General features: G+C 36.6%; 1 protein-coding gene across 1 annotated transcript in view; it reads right to left on the bottom strand.

Annotated features, from left to right (window-relative positions):
• Atg1 (serine/threonine-protein kinase unc-51-like protein Atg1) overlaps window positions 1-12,036 on the bottom strand; it is a 153,689-nt gene extending 141,653 nt beyond the window's left edge. Inside the window, exon 1 of the mRNA XM_089095393.1 lies at window positions 11,798-12,036. Coding sequence (XP_088951519.1) covers window positions 11,798-11,887 — 90 coding nt within the window. The 5' untranslated portion in view covers window positions 11,888-12,036. The remainder of the gene's footprint in view (window positions 1-11,797) is intronic.
• Window positions 12,037-19,970: the final 7,934 nt, after the last annotated feature.

Here is a 19,970-nt window from a genome sequence, read left to right as displayed (position 1 = left end):
ACATAAAAATTTTAATCCGCACGAACATAAGCTTATTTAACAGGGGTTATTTAGCTGAAGCAAATAAGTTAAGAAAGGAATTAAAAAGTCAAATTAGAAAAGCTGCCCGAGCCTATTATAAAAATAAAATTAAATACTTGCGCCATGATAAACCAAAGAACTGGTACTCTGAAATTAAAAAACTTACCAGCAAGAGTCAAGAATAACTAAATTTTAATATAAATGAACCTCCAAAGACCACAGCTAATAGCCTCAATAAGTTTTTGGCTTCTATTGTCCAGAGTCTTCCACCACTATCTTACGAATTCCCAGATATTCCTGATCCTTTTTCACTCCCACACATTTCTCCACTTGATGTTGTAAAAAAAACTGAAAAACTAAAACGATCAAGCATTTGCCCTATAGATATTCCTGTTCCTCTGATTAAAGCTTTCAGTGATTACCTCTCAAAACCCCTTTCCACTCTGTTTAATGAAATTACCGAATCTGGACAGTTCCCTCAATATTGGAAACAAGGTTTTATTACCCCAATCAAAAAGAAAAATGGGAAGCCTGGCTTTAATGGCATTTGTCCTATTACCCTCATCTCAATTCTCTCAAAATTGTATGAAAGTTTTCTTGTAGACTGGCTTAAGATGAAAGTCCTCCCCCTCATTGATCTTAGGCAGTTTGGTAATCTCAAATCCACGTCAACCTCTCATTACCTGATCCATCTTGTTCATACCATGGGTAAATTACTTGAAACACCGAACACTTGGCTTAATCTAATTTCTATTGATCTTCAAAAAGCTTTTGATTTGATTAACCACAATTTACTCATAGATAAACTTATAAATGAATTTCACATTGAAACTTTCCTTGTTAAGCTCGTTGCCTATTTTCTTTCTAATAGATCTCAAGCAGTTAAATATCTAAATTGTTTCTCAGATCATCTCCCCATATTTAATGGCATTCCTCAGGGGACTATTCTAGGCCCTCTCCTTTTTTCACTTATGATTAATAGCCTTTCAACCCTTTATGACAATAGATGAAAATTTGTCGATGACTTGACAGTTTTAGAGATATGTCATAAAAACATCTTTAGCAACCCAATGGGCATACTCCAAGATATTGTCTGTGAGGCCTCTTCCCTTGACATGACTGTTAACCCTTCTAAATCCGCAATAGTCTCAGTAAGTTTCCTTAAATACCCTCCCCTTTTTCTTGCTCCTATACCTCCTGAAACTTCTGTCACATCTCTTAAACGCCTTGGCGTTACAATTTCTTCCAATTTAAAATGGAATGCCCAGATAAGTAATATACTACGAAAGGCAAACTTCTCGCTTTCCTTCCTTAAACTTCTAAATAAATTTAGTTGCTCCCAATCATATTTACTACAAGTATACATTTCTTTTGTGCGTCCCATATTAGAGTAAGCTTGTCCTGTGTGGCACCCTGGCCTCTCTAATAAAGCAACACGAAAAATTGAAAATGTCCAAAAGAGAGCTATAAAAATTATTTTTAAAGAGGGCAAGATACCTTCTTTGTATTTGTGAAATATTTCAAACCTAGAAACCCTCGAGAGACGAAGAAATGATTTGTGCCTCCGTTTTGGTAAGTTGGCACTTTTCAACCCCTGTACTGCTAACCTTTTCCCTGAATACCATGTACCTGATAGAAATCGTCCTCCGCGAACTGTGTCCCAGCCTATCCCCACCTTATCTCCCATTCTTTGTACTACCTTGCGGTATAAAAATCTTTTATCCCTTTTTTTACTGATTTAATAAATAGTGGTTAATTTGAACATAAATTTTGTCTTTTCTCTTATATAATAAAATAAACAGCTCGGTTTCCTCTATACTCTTTTTTTTTTTGTTCCCTATCCCCTTTTTATGTTGTTTTTTAAACATCTGTTAATGTGTATATTATTTATTTTTTTTCAGTTTTTTTAGTTTTTATCTGATTAAATAGTTGCCATTCTGAAGTTTTTAATATAAGTGACAAAGGAAACATACAACATTCCGATAATTGATTATTTATTCATTTCAATTTTTTTTTTTTTTTTCATTGGTTCATCTTTTTTCATCTTTTTCATCTTTTTTCATCTTTAAGTTGTTGTGCTTTTGTTATGATTTTCTTGCTTGTTTGTTTTTTATGGAATTCGAAATTCGAATTCGGCCCTTCAGGGCTTGTGATAGCAATTTCTAGAAATAAATATCTTATCTTATCTTATCTAAAATATAAGTTATAATTTGTGACTGAGTAACCCCTAACCAGTTTTCCACCAAATTTTCTTTCAAAAAAAAAATTCTTCATAGTAATGAATGGTAAGTAAATAATGATCCTTGTTAATAACAAAAGTATAAGAGCCTAACTATTGATAGCATTCAGTCAAAGAATCAGCTTTTTATGGTGATCTTAAATATGTATCTGTTTGTTAGTAATTAGTGCAGTTAATAGAACACAATAAAGTTTGTATAATTATAGAAGAATTTCTTTATTTTCTATAAGAATTTCTATATTTTTTTCCCCTGAATGGAGACGTTTTTTGTGTTTTATTATCAATTTATTTTTTGTTTATAGGAGTGATTGTATTTATCTATATGTCACTTTGAAAAAGATTAAATTTTTTACAGTTATGAAGAAGCATAAAGGTGTCAAATATACTGGCTTTTGGCCTTCAAAATTAAATTAAAAATATTGAATTAAAAATTTTATTTGATTTTCTTAATCTTAGTTTTAATGTTTTACTATGAACAAACTACTTTGATAATGCATTACTTTTTATAAACACTGAGTCTAAAGGCATTAAATATTTTGGTGTTTGATAACCGAGTTCAAAACTGTCAATACTGTTAAAAAATATCTGTCCAATGCTTCAGCATTGCTCAGCAGAACTTAATGCTGGGAGTTTATGTCTTAGTTTTTGTAAGTAGGCTATTGTTTTGTTATTTATAGCTACTTACTTTTTCAATTTTTAAATACTTTGATTGACATACTTTTTCCATTGCCTTTAGAAAATTGTTTATCTCTAAGCTTCATTAAATAGAGAAAATAAAACAAGTTTTTTTCAACTGAAAGTAAGGAGCAGCATCAAGACGAACAGAAATTATTACGTATATGAGGGGGGCTTTCCCCTCCTCAAGACCTTGCTCTTCAAGCTACAGTTTTTCAGCAATTTAGAAAGTTATTTATTGTTCTACTAAACAACCCTTGTGTTTTAGGAATTGTGTTTAAAGAATTGGGACAAAATTTAAACTTACAAAGAGCAAGGTGTTGAAGAGGGGGCACCCCCCCCCCCACTCATATGCATAATAATTTCTGTTCATTTTGAAGTTTTATTGTTGCTCCTTACTTTCAGTTGGAAAAAACTTGTTTGTTTTTTTTATTTCTGACTGTTTTTTAAATAATGCCAGGATACCTGGCTCCACCTCCATGGAAAAATCCCCCACCCCATAGAAATATCATGTGAACAATTCAATCCTGGCAAAAATTTACCCTAGACAATTACCCTTATCCACATGCAAAATTGAATTGACATCTCCACATGTAAAATTGAATTGGTAAAGAGGAAGCAAGACATATAAAGAAATTTTGTATATGAATTCCAGCAAATTCACCCAATGTAAAATTTCTTCTGAAAATTTCACCCCATGGAAACTATCCTCTCCATTGAAAATTCTCCCAGAAGAAAATTGGCCCTCCCCACCCGAAAAATGTATACAGAGTTCCTAATAACAGATAAAACAATGAGCGATTTTTATAACTTAAAAACCTTTCTCCAGGAACGTTAGGTGATCATTTTATCTTCAAAGACATAGCTATAGGGTCTTTCAAATATGCTGAAGAAAAAAGCTATCTCGACATTTTGATTGGACGATTTGGGGAAAAAAGTGGCGTGGGATGGGCTCTAGCTACACTCCTATTTTTTGGTCACTTAGAAAAGGTCTTAGAACTCTTTGTTTCCGTGAAAATGAGCCCTATCCTGACGTTCTAGGCCCACTGGATCAATAAGATCACCCTGGGGAAAAAAACAAAAAAAAACAAATAGAAATACACCCATGATTCTTTTCTGGTAAAAATTATATAATTGCATATTTTTGCAGATGAGCTTGAAACATCTACAGTAGGGTTCTTTGATATGCTGAATCTGATGGTGTGATTTTGATTAAAATTATATGACTTTAAAGGGGTCTTTCCCCCTTTTTCTGTGAATCAGAAAAATTTTCTCAGGCTTGTAACTTTTGATGGGTAAGACTAAACTTAATGAAACTGTTCAATTACCCATCAAAATCTCAACAGTATTACCAAAAGTATTGTATTCATAAATGTTTATAGTTTCCTGAAATGTAATTAAACAAATAGAAAAGATTTTTCAACTAAAATAATGAGCAAGTTTCAAATCTGTTCCTTGCTTTCAGTTGAAAAGCTCTTTTTTTAGTTAATTTCCTATTATTTTCCAAATCAAAACCAGGCCTAACCTAGATACAATTTGAGGTACTGGTCCCTCAAATCCCTGGTCAATTGCTTTTAAAATGTGTAAATCAATAATTATAATAATAAAATTAAATTTTTAATTTAAAATTTTTTCTTTTAATTTTTAATTTAAAATTAAATTTTTAATTTTTAATTGCCAAAAATAAATTTTTTTTGGCAAAAAATTTGAAAATTGAAAAGACGTGGATATTAGATCAGATCAGAATTTGATTTTTTCTGGCATAACCAGCAACACTTTAAGCATCCTGAAGTACTGGTTCTGCCTGCCTACCAGTGGGTAAAGGCAGGCACACATAGCTGCCCCCACCCCTGGGGTGTAAGATGGGACTCATCAGGTGAGACCTATACCAATTTTAACTTGTAATTTGACTACAGTAACCAATCCTTGGGTTTATGCCACTGCTACTGTTGATGCTTGATGTTTTGTGGTGATTGCTTTCTGTTCTTCAAATTTCACAGTCCCCTGCTTTGGTATTGGAAATTTATTACTTGATTGTGGACTATATCCTGCCTTATACCCAAATTGTCTTATACCACTGCTTATTCTGTTCCTGTTTTGTTGTTTACTTCAGATAAGAAATGAAAAGTTAACTCAAGCCACCTTGTGAACTAAGGTCTGACAGCTCAATCCAATTCTCTGGATCAGAATCTGTTTCAGAGCAACAAACCATCTGCAAAACCCAGACCCATAGTTGTTGAATTTTGCAACTTACAAGTTCGTCAACTGCTTCTCAGACAAAAGAAGGATTTGAAATGATCAGGGATTCTATTTTCTGAGACGCTTACAAAACCACGCTTACAACTTCTTTCATATGCCAAATCAAAGCTTGGCTTACGTAATGTTTGGTCCAGTAAAGGTGATATCCTGTATATAACCCAATCTGGAAGAGTGGTTAAGTTTAATAATCAGAATGAAATTGATTTATGTGCTGCAAATGCAAAAAAATTAAAGTGATGGATCTAGATTTATTTTCTTATAATATATTGCATGGTTTTTGTTGGGATTTACTTGCTGTTCTTAAAATATTCTTCTATTATTCTTTACTGTCCTCACATAATTTTGACTGGTACCATATTACACTTTGTGCCAATAGTTTGGATAATATGTCCCTTCCCACTAATATTTCTTTATGTTTGTTTGTGATTCTGTCACCTTCTTGTAGTCTGATTTACATTATATTCTTGTCGTGTCATTATACTTGTAACCCCCATAATATCAACTGGTCACACATTATAGTTTGTGCTAATACTTATAATAATATGTGCCTTCCCACTGATTTTTCTTTATGTTTGTTTAGGATCCTTTCACCATCATGTAGCTTAGCTTCTATAATGTTTTTGTCATGTCAGCACACTTGCAGCTCATATAATTTTCACTGGTCCCATATTGCATTTTGGGCAAATATTATGAATCGTATATGTTATCCCACTGTTATTTATTTATTTTTTTATGTTTGTTTGTGATCCTATCACCCTTATGTAGGCTGAATTCTTTCATATTTTTGTCATTTCAGCATAATTCCAGCTCATATAATCTTGACTGGTTTCACTTTATACTAGGTGCCAATATTTTGATGAGTATGTGCCATGCCACTATTATTTCCTTATCTGGGTTGGTGATCCAATCGCCTTCCTGTAAGCTGAGTTCTATCATATTTTTCTCATGTCAGCAAACATGCCACTCACATAATTTTGACTGGTCCCATATTATATTTTGGTCTATATTTTGAATAATATATGCCATCTCATTGATATTTCTTTATCTTATTTTTTGATGCTATCACCCTTGTGTACCCTGAATTCTATCATATTTTTGTCATGTCAGTATATATGCAGCTCTCATAATTTCTTACTACCCATATTACACTTTGGGCTAATATTTGGAATAATATGTGTCATTCCATTGATATTTATTTATATTTGTCTGTGATCCTATCATCTTCAGGTAGGCTGACTACTATTATATTTTTTTTTTCATTTCAGCATACTTACAGCTTACATAATTTACTGGTCCCACATATTATATTACATGACGTTATTTCAGCTCATCTTAGGTTTTAATATGGCTCTTTACTAATACTGAAAAACTTTTTTTCAACACAAACATCTTTTTTAAATTAAGTTTTATTATTGGTTAATATTAGGTATGTTAGCAAGGCTGTACCCATAGGGGGGGGGGCTTAGGGGAGTTGGAACCCTCCTATCCCCCCCCCAGAAATTTTTGTTTAACTCGTAAAAACATAACAAAAATGGATATAAACAAATTTTGTATGTGTTTTTAAGTTTTTATGTGTAGCCAATACTTTGAATAAAATGAGTCATTCTACTGATATCTCTTTATGCTTTTTGTGATCCTCTCACCTTCATGTAGCCTAATTTCTATTATTTTTTTGTCAGTCCAGCACACTTGCAGCTTATGTAATGGGAACTGGTGTCACATTATACTTTGATCCAATACTTTGGATAATTTTACCATCCCACTTGTTTTTTTATGTGTACATTTATTATGTGGGACAATTATGGGTGATTTCTCTTTTCTTTTGAACTTTTCTATTCTTATGTCGGTTATATTTGATCAACCAAGTAGGGCTGGTAAACAAGAGACTCACACGCTTGACCCTCTCCTTGAATCTATGGTTAATCCTAGCTGTAATTATCACACTACCATTGATTATTGTGATAAAATTATACCCTCACTGTCTTTAAATAGTAGCTTTAATGTATTTTGTTTGAATGTGAGTGGGATAAGAGATAAGTGGGATAGTCTGAAACCATATTTGTGGTCTGATAATTCTTGCCCTTTTGATGTAATAGGTTTAACAGAAACATGGTTATCTGATGGGGAAAAATTAACAGCTTATGATATGCATGGTTATGTTGCTGTCCATATCCCCAGAATGGTAACAAAGTGCTCAGGGAGTATTTCTTTATTTATAAAGTCTGATATTGAGTTTAGAAGAAGGTCTGACCTTGAATCCTTGTTTACATCAGTAGTGTCAAATAGTAGGACAGTTTATTCTCTTGTTATTGATCTGAAAAGCCAGTTTGCATGTGACACTGTTTGTTTGTTTTATGAGCCCCCTCCTTTTCCAACACATTTGTTCTGTGATTTGCTTGATCAACTTTCTTGTGTGGGGTCTTTCTCTAAAAAACGTATTTGTGTTTTGGGAGATTTTAATTGTAATATGTTAAATATTGGATCAAGTGATGAATGTGACCATCTCTTTGATGTGCTTTCTTCTGCTGGTCTACTTCCTTCAATTGTTTTTCCTTCTTGTATTGACCCTACTAGAAATTCTGCCACTTTAATAGACAATATTTTCATTTCTCATTCTTCTAATTTGAAGTTTACTTCTGGTCTTGTTTTCACTGATCTTTCTGATCACTTCCCTATTTATGTTTCACTTTTTGTGCCTCAAACTGAGATTGCTGTGAATGAGCAGGGTGAGTCTTCTTTTAGAACTTCCACAGATAAAGAAATTTCTAATTTAATGCATAGTCTTCAGAGTAATGATTGGCCTAGTGTTCTTGAAGCTAATGATGTTGATTGTCCAACGAATTTATTTTTGTGTTGTATGGGAGCTCTGTTGGATAAGCATTTTCCTCTTAGAAAGAGGCCAAGGAATTCCACACCCAAATGTCCATGGATGTCTAGAGGTTTGATCAATGCTACACATATGAAGGCATCTCTGTTCAAGGCTGCATGTAAAAATAAGACACAGGATGATCTTTTGAAGTATAAACTTTATAAAAATGTGCTTACTTCTTCAGTACATGCAGCCAAAAAGCTATATTTTTTGCGTCAAATTGATGAGTGTAAGGGGAATTTGCAAAGGTTTGGACTGTAGTTAATGAAGCTCTTTCCTGCAAGAAACTCAAACAGTCCCCCCCCCTTGTTGCTACAGGAAAGCTGATGGATCTTTCGTGGACAAAAATTCTTCAGCAAGTGCCTTCAATACGTATTTCACCTCACTTCCTTAAGTTCCTAATCCATCCTACAGCAGAGTAAGTAGTTTTCCCTTAGCAGAAAAGTCATTTTTCCTTTTTCCATGCAGTGATACCGAAATTTCTAACATTATTTCTCAGCTTTCAAGTAGCCGTTCAGTTGATGGTTTTGGTTTGAGCTGTAATGTTCTTAAAAAAATTGGTCAGTTTGTTTCTAACCCCATCTCACACATAACTAAGCTCTCTCTTTCTTCTGGTGTTTTTCCTCATTTATTTAAGGTTGCTAATGTTGTACCTTTGTTTAAAAAAGGTGATTCATCTCTAATTTCAAACTATAGACCTATTTCTCTCCTTCCTGTAATTTCTAAGGTTGTTGTAAAAGTAGTGTATTGTAGACTCTCTTCATTTGTATTTAGTACTAATACGACTGCAGGTAATTCTCTCATAACTAACCATCAGTATGGCTTTTGTCGCAGTTTTTCTACCTTGGATGCACTTTCAGATGCAACAGAGTTTGTGCATGTTAACCTTGACAAGGGCTTGTGTGTTTTGGGTCTATTTTTTGACTTTTCAAAGGCATTTGATATGGTCATTCACTCTGTTCTTTTGTCTAAATTATCTTCATTTGGTGTGCATGGAGTCCCACTTGAATGGTTTAGGTCTTACCTCTCAGGGAGATCTCAGTATGTTTTGGTTAATGGTACTTCTTCCTCTGCCTTGCCTATTGTAAAAGGTGTCCCACAGGGCTCTGTGCTTGGACCACTTTTGTTTTTAATTTATATTAATGATCTTGTTGATGGTCTTCATCCCCTTGTGCACCCTATTATTTTTGCTGATGACAGTAACTTTTTCATTGCTGCAGTGAACCTGCCATCTGCCACTTCCCTAGCTCAAGGTCTTCTTGATAAAGTAAAAGATTGGTTCTTGTCAAATGGTATGACTCTCAACAGCCAAAAAACTGCCATTGTACACTTTAGAACCCCTTATCATATGAGAGACGCAAGGGAGCCAACCATCCCGACTTATGGGAATGATATTATACTGCAAGCTACTATAGTGAAATTTCTTGGTGTGCATCTTGACTATTTTCTTTCTTTTAAACCCCATATAACTCATACCCATTCCCTTGTTCTCCGCCAATCTTCAATGTTATACAGGGTTAACTCATTTCTTCCCCCAGATGTTATGCTTTCTCTTTATTATGCTTTTATTTTTCCTTTCCTTTCTTATTGCTGTTCTGTCTGGGGTAGTACTAATAAATCTCTTCTCTGCTCACTTCAAAGAGCCCAAAATAGGGCAGTGAAGGCTACTTTTCTTCTACCTCGTTTTTACCCTTCCTCTGATCTTTATAATGATACTATAGCTCCACTGGATTGTATTGTGGGTAAAAATTACCTTTATTTAGCACATTCTGCTTTTCTAGGTACACTTCCACCATCTCTGCAGCAGTTTTTCTTTCTGTCAGGCTCAGGTAGGTACTCTTCTTTTTTACGTAGCTCTTATTGCAGATTCATTTTACCTAAGCAATCATCAACAGCAGGTCAGAGGTCTCCTGTTGTCTATTTTACTATGGAACTCCATCTCTCCTGATGTCCCTCTATCTCTTTCTGCAAAGGCAGTTTCTCACTGGGTATTTCCAGTATAGTATTTCCCCGCTTTTTTTTCTTCTTTTTTTTGCATTCCATCCAAATTTATATATCTTTTTTTCATTCAATATATTTTATATTTTTTTTTTATTTAATCCTAATTTTCAATCTCTTCTTCGTTTATATATTTTTTTCAGTTATTTGTGAAGTTTCCTGTTCATTCTTCTATTTTCATAAATGTCTCTTGATCCTTTTTTTTTTTAAGTATGTTTTTTTTCTGTTTTTTTTTATGTGCTTTATAATAGTGTCTTATTTGTTTTGTTGGCCCTTTACAAGCTGAGCTTCTTGGGCGTGTATAAACTTTAATTTTGTAATTGTTTTGTTTTTTGTATTAATAAATTGATTGATTGATACATTGATTAGTACTGTTCTACATTTAAATTTGGAATTTTAATTTTGGATAAACTTTGAATATATTTAAAATTGGCAATGAACAGTAATTTTGGTGACAAGTCCTTGTTAATATTATTACTAAAGAATTTTGGTTGGATGAAAAGGAGAATTGTTTGTATGGATGGAATTTCTGTGAGACTTTTGGTCTTGTACATAACTGAAGCCATCACAACCTCTACAATAGGATTTTCTTATTGGAAAATACATTATTTATTTTTTTTTAATACATTGAAGTACTTCTTATAAATATAAAAAGAAAAATGTTACCATTGAAAATTACTGAAAACTAAGTTCCTAGCAGTATTTGCCACCCCAAAGAAATTTCATGATGGGGCTGATGATGACCTGCCTTGCCTTTTCCACATCTGTGCTGGTAGATATGGGAATGTAACATATTAGCTGTAGCCTATAGAGAAACATTTTAATTAATTCCTTCAGGGCATGTAGGAATCTAGGTAAATATTTACCAAATCATATTATTGACTTACAAATAAAGTGAATATACCACTTGATGCCTTTTTTTATGCTCTTTCCAAATATAATAATCATTTTTGTAAGAAAATAATTTTAACCCCATCCCTATATATACCAATTCAGGGTATATATTTGTACATTAGGGGGAGGGGGAATTTTATTTCTGATGTAAATGGGAGGTAAGTTTAAACTTTACCCTCACCCCCTAATGTGCCAATATATACTCTGAATTGGTGTATAGGGGTAGGGGTGAAATTCATTTCAGACAAAAATGATTATTTTATTTGGAAAGAGCATAAAAAAAGGCATTGAATGGTATATTCACTTTATTCATAAGTCAATAAACCTAATATGATTTGGTAAATATTTACCAGAATCTACCCTGCCTAAACAAGGACTTATATCCCCCTCATTATAGCTGATACACAATTACAGATCACCAAACATAGCATAATTTCATTACAAATAAACCAAATCAACTTGTTTGAGTTCAGTACTAGCCTACCATCATGTGGCATTACTTCTTTTGTAACTGAGAAGCCTAAAATATAGTTATTGATACTTTTAAATCAATTAGTTTCTCATGATTTTAAATTGATAGCAAATCTGTCCTCTTTGGGCTGAAGTTACAGTTTGGTGCCCTAAACTGTCACCCAACTACCACTGCTATTTTGGCATCTGGCCCCCCTGAAAAATTTTCTGCTGGCACCCTTGGTATATACTCAGAATTCATTGTGAAAGTTTTGTTACTTTAAGTCAAGCAGGCCTAGTTTCCACTAAGACATGCCAAGCAATAAGCTCCTCATCTAGAATCCTGCCACATATCTAGTAAGAGCCTTATTACCTAATTAAGTAATTCATACCTGTCTATGCCTTCCTTTAAATACCACAGCAAAAGCTCCATGCCCAATAAGATCTTTTGGATTGTATTCATAGTCCCCAATGCTCTCCATTGTCTAATTTAACTTATTCTCAAACAGCATATTTCACTTAAGTATTTTAGTTATAACTGAATAATAAGAGGACCAAAATTTAGATATATATCCTGTTTTGTAAGTGCAGAGCTTCATTAACACAACTACAAAAAAACTTCTTCTTCTTCTTCTTCAATTATAGGCTTCGGATGAATCCATTTAACCTTTTTCGTATTGTATGATTATGTCATGGGTGTCCTGGGAAATCAAATATAGAGATTAGACTATTATTATTCAATAATAGACTTTATACATCATTGATGAAACCACCTATATTTAGGCAGTTAAAGACAGCTTTGAACAATTCAGCATCATCAGTTGAAGAGTGTCTCCTTTGTGTTAGTTGGTCAATATTAGGGGTTAGCTTGAGGCGCTTGAATATAGCAGATAAAGTTAGCCATTCTTTTTTATGGTTGAGAGTTGCCACAGAGCAACCAAAAAGAACATGGTTGATGGTCTCATCATAGGTTTGACATAAGCGGCAAAGAGGGCTCATTACTGTTGGAATGGTTGTGTTTTGATAGTGATAAGTTTGGCTGTTAAGGCCAGTAGCATTTGATCGTATTCTGTGGTACATCTTTGAGTCTTTCCGGGATGTAAATGGAGAATGGTTTGGTGGACATTGGTTTGCAAGGTAAATTTTTAGGCACCAATGGTTTACATCTCTTACTGGGATAGGTCTTCCAGAAATTATTTCAAGCTGAAGGGCAGATTTAGCTATTTCATCTGCCTTGTGGTTCCCTTTCATACCCATGTGACTTGGGATGTACTGGAATTTTGTGGATATACCTTGTTTAAGTAGTTGGTTCAATAGTACAAGAGTGGTGGAGGTATCATTGTCTGGGTAATCTGAATGTTCTGGTGATATTGAGGCAAGGGCTGATTTTGAGTCTGAATAAATTATAAGAGGGGTGTTTCTTGGGGGGTTTGGCATCTTTATAATGGTTTCCAATGCAATGTTGATGGCAGCTATTTCAGCTGTCATGATACTCACATCATTTTGGAGCCTTTCAGCAGCTGCTGTACCTAAAGATGGGAAGTGGACTCCACAAGCAGTCCTGAACTCTGTTTTTGAGCCATCCACAAAAATTGGGAGGTGGTGGATATATCTCTGAGACTCAAATTCATGAAATAATGATTTTACATAGGCAAGTGAAAGGTCGGTTTTAATAGCTGGCTCAAACAAAAGGTTCACTTCTGGGTAGAGGTTAGCCCAGGAAGGTATCCAGGGGTATATTTGAAATAAGTAGGATGAAGGTATGGGGTAGGTCATTTGCGTGGTTGCAAATTCCCGTGCAAGGCCCCTAAAAGCTCCAGGGTTTCTTAGCCAGTCATGTAATCTATGGGAACTGTTACCTTCAATTTTTGGAAAGTAGCGGGCAAGTAGGATGTTTCTACGCATGGTACTAGAGGTGAGACCACTTTCACTAAGGAGGAAGTTGGGTTTGGTGTGATTCCTGAGGCCAAGTATAGTACGATTCGTAGTATTATGGACGGTCTCCAGACTGCATAGTAGGGCATTTGAGCATGATCCATAGACAATTAGTCCATAATCAATCTGAGACCTAATATAAGTCTTATAGAAATTTATTAGAGTTTTTTCATGGCAACCCCAAGGCGTATTGAGTAGCCTTTGTAAGATACGCATTTTCCTGAGGCATTTTATTCTCACATTTTCAATGTGGAGCCTGAAGGTTAGTTTTTGGTCTAGAGTGAGGCCAAGATATTTGGTGTGTTGTTGCTCTTGGATGACAACACCATTTAGGGTTAGTAGGGCAGATTGGGGATTTCTCCTGTTATGAAACTGTACTATAGCTGATTTTGATGGGGCGGTGGGTAGGCATGAATTGTTGGAGAAACATTCAAAGGCATAAAGCGACTTTTGTAACTTGGATTGGGCTAGTTCAAAATCATTTGAGGTAGACCATAGGACTATATCATCTGCAAACTGAATATTTGTTTGGGGTAGGTTAAGATCCCATAAATATAGTGAAAACAGGAGACAGCTGAGGACAGCACCTTGGGGAAGGCCTTTGGAGACAGACTTTTTAGAAGTAATGTAGGAATTTACTTGGAGAACAAAAGAGCGTTCAGATAGGTAACTTTTAAAGAAATTCACTACAGGTATTGGAAAACCCATTTTTGATAATTTTTGCAGTAGCAGTGGATGTTGGATATTATCATATGCGTTTTGGAAGTCCAAGAAGGCTGCAACTAGGATTTGGTTGTCTTTCAGACACTCAGATATGGCGTTGTTTAGGCGAACAAATGCATCAATGATATTTCCTAAATGCTGTTTGGGTATGTGGGATGAGGTGGTTGGACTCAGCAAACCAATACAATCGGGAGTGGATTATCTTCTCATATAATTTTCCCAGAACTGGGGTAATCATAATGGGTCTGAAGGAGTTGGGGTCCTCTTTGGGTTTATTTTGTTTTAATATGGGGATGATGAGTGATGTTTTCCAAGCAGATGGGAAGAAGGAGTTGCTCCAGGCATTGTTGAAGAGAGATAAGAGTACTTTTTTAAACTCTATTGGAAGGTGTTGGAGAAAAGATGGATGGATCTGGTCGTGGCTGCAAGTTGTTTTGGGTTTGATTGAATTGATTGCTTTATTCAGCTCAATCATTGTAAAATCTTGGAGTAGATACTGGGACCCAGGCAAGTCAAAATGGGGTGTTAGGCTGGTCTGAGGTGGATTATGAGAGGTGTTTTTGAATTTCTTCTCATAAAAATCTGCTAAAAATTTAGCCTTTTCTTCGTTGGTTTCCAGCTGCTGACCATTTAGAGTTAGCTGGTAATGGAAGGGGTTCTGTGTGGAGAATTTGCCACACATCTTGTCTAGGAATTTATGAATCTTTGACTCTTGCGTTTTGTGGGACACAGATAAGAGAAAGTTTTTGCAAGCCTCTTCTTTTGCAAGTTTAATTGTTCTCTTAAGTTTTGCCTCTGCTTGTAGCTTTGCACTATATTTTCCAGTGGATGGATTTCTCTTGAAGGATCTGATGGCATTCCTTTTATTGTGCCAAGCCTCTTGCCAAGAGGCTGTCCACCATGGCTTAGGGGGTTTGTTAATCTTTAGTGTTTTAGGGCGTTGGGACTGAGGTCTGGTAAGTTTTGCAGTATCAAGAAGCAGTGAGGTGAGGTTTTCGGAGAGTTGGTTTGGGTCAGTGGAGAGTGAAGAGTAGTCATGGTTTGAGAGAATGTGGGAGAAGTTAGGCCAGTCTGCTTTTTGCCACACATAGTGGGAAATGAAATGGTCAATGATGGCTGGGTCACCAATTTTTGTGCATATGGCAAAATGGTCACTTAGGAGGTTGTCTATTCTATTGACAGTAGTTTTATTTATTAAACTTGATGAAACTAATTGAAGATCAATAGTTGAATAACTCCCACTTCTTTTGCTGAAGTAGGTATTTAGGTGTCTAGGAGTCGCTAGCACTATATTGGTAAAATTGGTGAGGAATTCCTCTATGTATTTTCCAGCATTATTTTGAGGTGAATAACCCCAGATAGAACTATGGGCTAAACTATAGAACTATGGGCTAAACCAGATAAACTTCTGATAATTTTGAAGACTATTCCTCATCTTCTTCAAAGTAAAAATCTCTTTTATCGTAAATTAACCATCATACATAGACGTTGTTGTATTCAATGAGAGACGTTTGATTAATCAGTCTATTGAAACCAACCAACCTGCAACACAAACAACAAGCATAAGCACACAGCAAGCTATACAATGAGAGCATTACAGGCGGCACAAGCATATCATAACAAAGGTAAGCATACAACATCTTCCTTCACATACAAAATAAAAAATAACAAAACAAAACTCTTCTGAAGCATCATAATCACTATTGTAAATAACCATAGTTCCATTTAATTATTCACAGATCAAAAATCTGTCTTGGTTTTATGGGCCTTCCATATCTTGACACGCGTGGCCCAAATAGAGTCCCGTTCGTATTAGAATTCCTATTACTGTTCACTGGAACCGGATTCGGAGTTGCAAACGGTGTGTCTGGAACATCAGCATTTTCATCAACTCTAAACCTTGGTGGAGTAGCAATAGTCGGACTGGTAACGTCTAGATTTTTAGGGGACTCAGTACCCTCAAGTAATGGCCCCTGCGCAATGGGCTGGCTCTCACCTGAGTCTACAAGTTCGTGTGGAATGTTAATTTCGGTTTCCCCCGGCGCAGTGAATCTAGGCTTCAAATGCACGCGATTTCGTCTGTAAGTATTTCCATTTTCCGTTTGTACTAGATGAGATCTTGGCTCTGGCATTGACAGAACTATTTCTTTCTTCCACTGTTTATCTTCTTTTGACAGTTTCATCCAAACTGTTCCGTTTGGACTCAGCATAGCTAAGTCTTTCGCATGCCGGTCATAGTGGGTTTTCTGCCTACACTGATTTCTTTCATGAACCTTGATGATCTCTTTTCTAGGTATTACCTTGGGACGCAGCTGGATAGTTGGTAGGATCAACCTCGGAGTCCTGCTCATGAGCAGTTGAGCCGGTGATGCAGATCCACTGATTGGAGTACTCCTGTACTCAAGAAGACCAAGATAAGGATCCGAATCGGAGTCGACTGCTTTCTGCATGATTCTTTTCGCAATGTCTACTGCCTTTTCTATATGTCCATTCGATAGTGGGAAGTTCGGGCTTGATGTACAGAACTGAATGTCGTACAGTTGCAGAAAACTAAGGAACTCACTGGATGAGAACTGTGGCCCATTGTCTGACCGAATCTTCAACGGTATGCCATATCTAGCAAAATGTGACTTGAGTTTGGTGATGATTTCCGACTAAGTTGTGCAGTTCAACTTGTCAATCTCGATGAACCGGCTATAGTAGTCACTGGTAATGAGGTAATTTCTGCCCTCCAATTGACAAAGGTCTACACCGAGAGCTTCCCATGGGCCTTCGGGTAGTGGAGTAGAAAGCAAAGACTCTCTGGGGTTGTTTGGTGCATATTTCCCACACGATTCGCAGCTCTTTACAAACTCTTCTATTCCATGGTTCATTCCAGGCCAGAAAACCAGAGTTTGCGCTCTCTGTTTGGCTTTTTCCATGCCCATGTGGGATGCATGCAGTTGCTGGAGAATGTTTGGCTGGATGGCTAAAGGAATGACAATTCGGTCAGCCTTCAAGATGATGCCATCAACAACCGCTAGCTCTTCTCTGAAATTCCAGTATGGGATAACAGGTCTTGGACAAGACTTCCTGACGACAGGCCACCCTTCCTGGATCACTTTGATGAGGGTTTGCATGACTGGATCTCGCTGATTTTCTTTTCGGATTTGCTCCATTTTTTTAACAAACGAGTTTACATAAAATTCGATCTCCTTTTGAAAATCGTCGTTTCCTTCAGATGGGTGCAGTCTTGACAGGGCATCAGCTACTGGGATATCTTTGCCTCTAATGTAGTGAACCTCCAAATCGTACGGCTGTATCTGAAGCATGATCCTTTGCAGCCTTGGTGGTGCCCGAGACAAAGGCTTTGATAGAGTGGTTTCCAAAGGCTTGTGATCTGTGTACAGCTTGACTTTTCGGCCATAAATGTATTGGTGAAATTTCCGACAGCCAAACATGATTGCATACAGCTCCTTCTTGATCTGTGAGTAGCGCTGTTCTGTCTCATTCAATGCTTTTGAGGCAAATCCTACAATCTGTCCGTGAGTTAAAAGCTCTGCCCCAAGGCCATGTTTTGACGCATCTGTTTTCAACTCTACTTCCTTACTTTGAGCATCGAATGCAGCTAGGTTCTGACAAATAGAAACCTTGATCTTCTCCATCTCTGATTTATGAACATCTGTCCACTGGAATGTATCCTGCTTTCCTAACTCTCTTAATGAGTGGTTCAAAGTCGAGAGATTTGGAATGTAATGAGATAGGAAATTGACCATTCCTGAAAACGTCTAGAGCTCCTCCTTGCTTGTAGGATACGGCATTTCCTTTATAGCCTGAACCTTTCCTGGATCCGGCTTTATGCCTTCAGCTGTGATGACGTGGCCAAAATAAGGGATACTGTGAGCATCAAATATACATTTCTTGGGGTTGAATTTCACTCCTTCCTTTCTGGCCCTCTCAAGCACGCATAAAAGGTTTTTATCATGCTCGTCATCTTTACCAGATACTATTATGTCATCCACAATCACACCCAGACCTTCTAGATTGTTGAACGTTTCCTCCATTTTCTGTTGGAATATGTCCTGAGCACACACAATCCCAAAAGGCATTCTCATGTATCAATATCTTCCAAAGGGTGTATTGAAAGTTGTCATCAATGACGATGGTTCTGACAGTTTGAGCATCCAATACCCAGACTTGGCATCTAGCTTAGTAAACCTGTTGTGACCATGAAGCCGTGCAGCTATGTCTTCAAAAGTTGGCATGGGGTAATATGGTCGTTGTATAGCATTATTTAGATCCCTTGGATCTAAACACAAACGCAGAGACCCATCTTGTTTTTCAACGGTGACAATTGAGTTTACCCACTCAGTAGGAGTTGTAACTTTCTGTATAGTACCCTGTTTTTCCAGCTGTTCTAACTCACTTTTTAGCTTGTCATTAAGGGCGAATGGTATACGTCTCACTGAATGTACAGTTGGCACAGCATCTGGCTTCAGATGTATGGTGCACTCACCCTGCAGTTCGCCTATGCCAGTGAAGACGTCAGCGAAGTCTTTTTTTACCTTCTGGATGAACAGCGTTTCATGATTTTGCTCAACAGTTCCTGCCACTTTCACAAGACCCATGTCGACGCATGCTTCATAGCCAAGTATTGGCATGGCTTTGGTTTTTACAACAAAGAATTCATATCTACCTGTGGTAGCCTTGTTGTATGTGCATGACAGCATACATATCCCGATTACTGGGATTCTCGTACCTCCGTATGCAACAAGAATCTGCTTGGTCTCTTTCAATTCAGGTCTAGGGACAATTTTCTGAAACAGATCTACTGGAATAACATTGGCTTCTGCTCCAGCATCCATTGTGAACTTAATCTTCGATTCTTATTTGTTCATAATGATTTCTGCAGTCGGTTGGCTTCCTTTTATATTTCTCAACGGATCCCACAAAGAGTGTATTGATGAATACTTGGTCGATCTGAGCTGCATTTCCACTTTCAACAGCATGCACTGGTTTGCTTCTGCAAACTCTGGCAAAGTGATTTGAGCGTCCACAACTTGAACAAATTTTTCCTTTTGCTTGGCACCTGTGATTTGGTTCATATTGCCCTCCACAGAAGTAGCACTGCTTAGGCTGTGAAGCATATGCTGACTGGTGTTGCTTCCTTTTATGTAGACTATTGATCTCCTGTTTTATCTTCACATCTTGTGAAACATCTGCCATTGTTGAGAGCTGGGCCTGGGTTGTCTCATGGGCTCTAGCGATTTCTATGGCTTTTGAAAGTACTAATGTACCACCTTCTGACAAAAGTTTCTCCCGAATTTTCGGTGATAAGATTCCACAAACAATTCTGTCTCTCACCATATCATTAATGGTTGTTACTGGGTAATCACAGTCCTTAACCAACACGTGTATGGCTGTTATATACTGTTCCACTGATTCACGCACACTTTAGACTCGTTTGTGAAGCTTGTACTGGGCAAAGACTGGGTTGACAGATGGTGAAATATGTTCCTTGAACTTTTCTAGGTAGCAAGCAATTTTATCTGTCTCTTCTGCCTGCAATGTCCAAGTACTGTATACATCTCGACCTTTTTCACCAAGCCACAGAAGTAGATATGCACACTGTTGCTTTTCAGTTTTTCCACTTAAAGGGCCTGTGAACATTAGCCGCACATGTTGTTCGAATTTTGTCCATGACTCATGACTGGCTGCTTCCCAGTCAAAACGAGGTGAAGGCGTAGAGTTGTCCATCTTGACTATTTTTCTGACACCATGTTGTATTCAATGAGAGACGTTTGATTAATCAGTTTATTGAAACCAACCGACCTGCAACACAAACAACAAGCATAAGCACACAGCAAGCAATACAATGAGAGCATTACAGGCGGCACAAGCATATCATAACAAAGGTAAGCTTACAAC

This window comes from Artemia sp. Qi Xiang Cuo, chromosome 10, assembly GCF_049724085.1.
Source record: "Artemia sp. Qi Xiang Cuo chromosome 10, ASM4972408v1, whole genome shotgun sequence".
Lineage (NCBI taxonomy): Eukaryota > Metazoa > Arthropoda > Branchiopoda > Anostraca > Artemiidae > Artemia > Artemia sp. Qi Xiang Cuo.
Note: the sequence above shows the minus strand (reverse complement) of the source record. Positions and strands in the feature narration are given on the sequence as shown.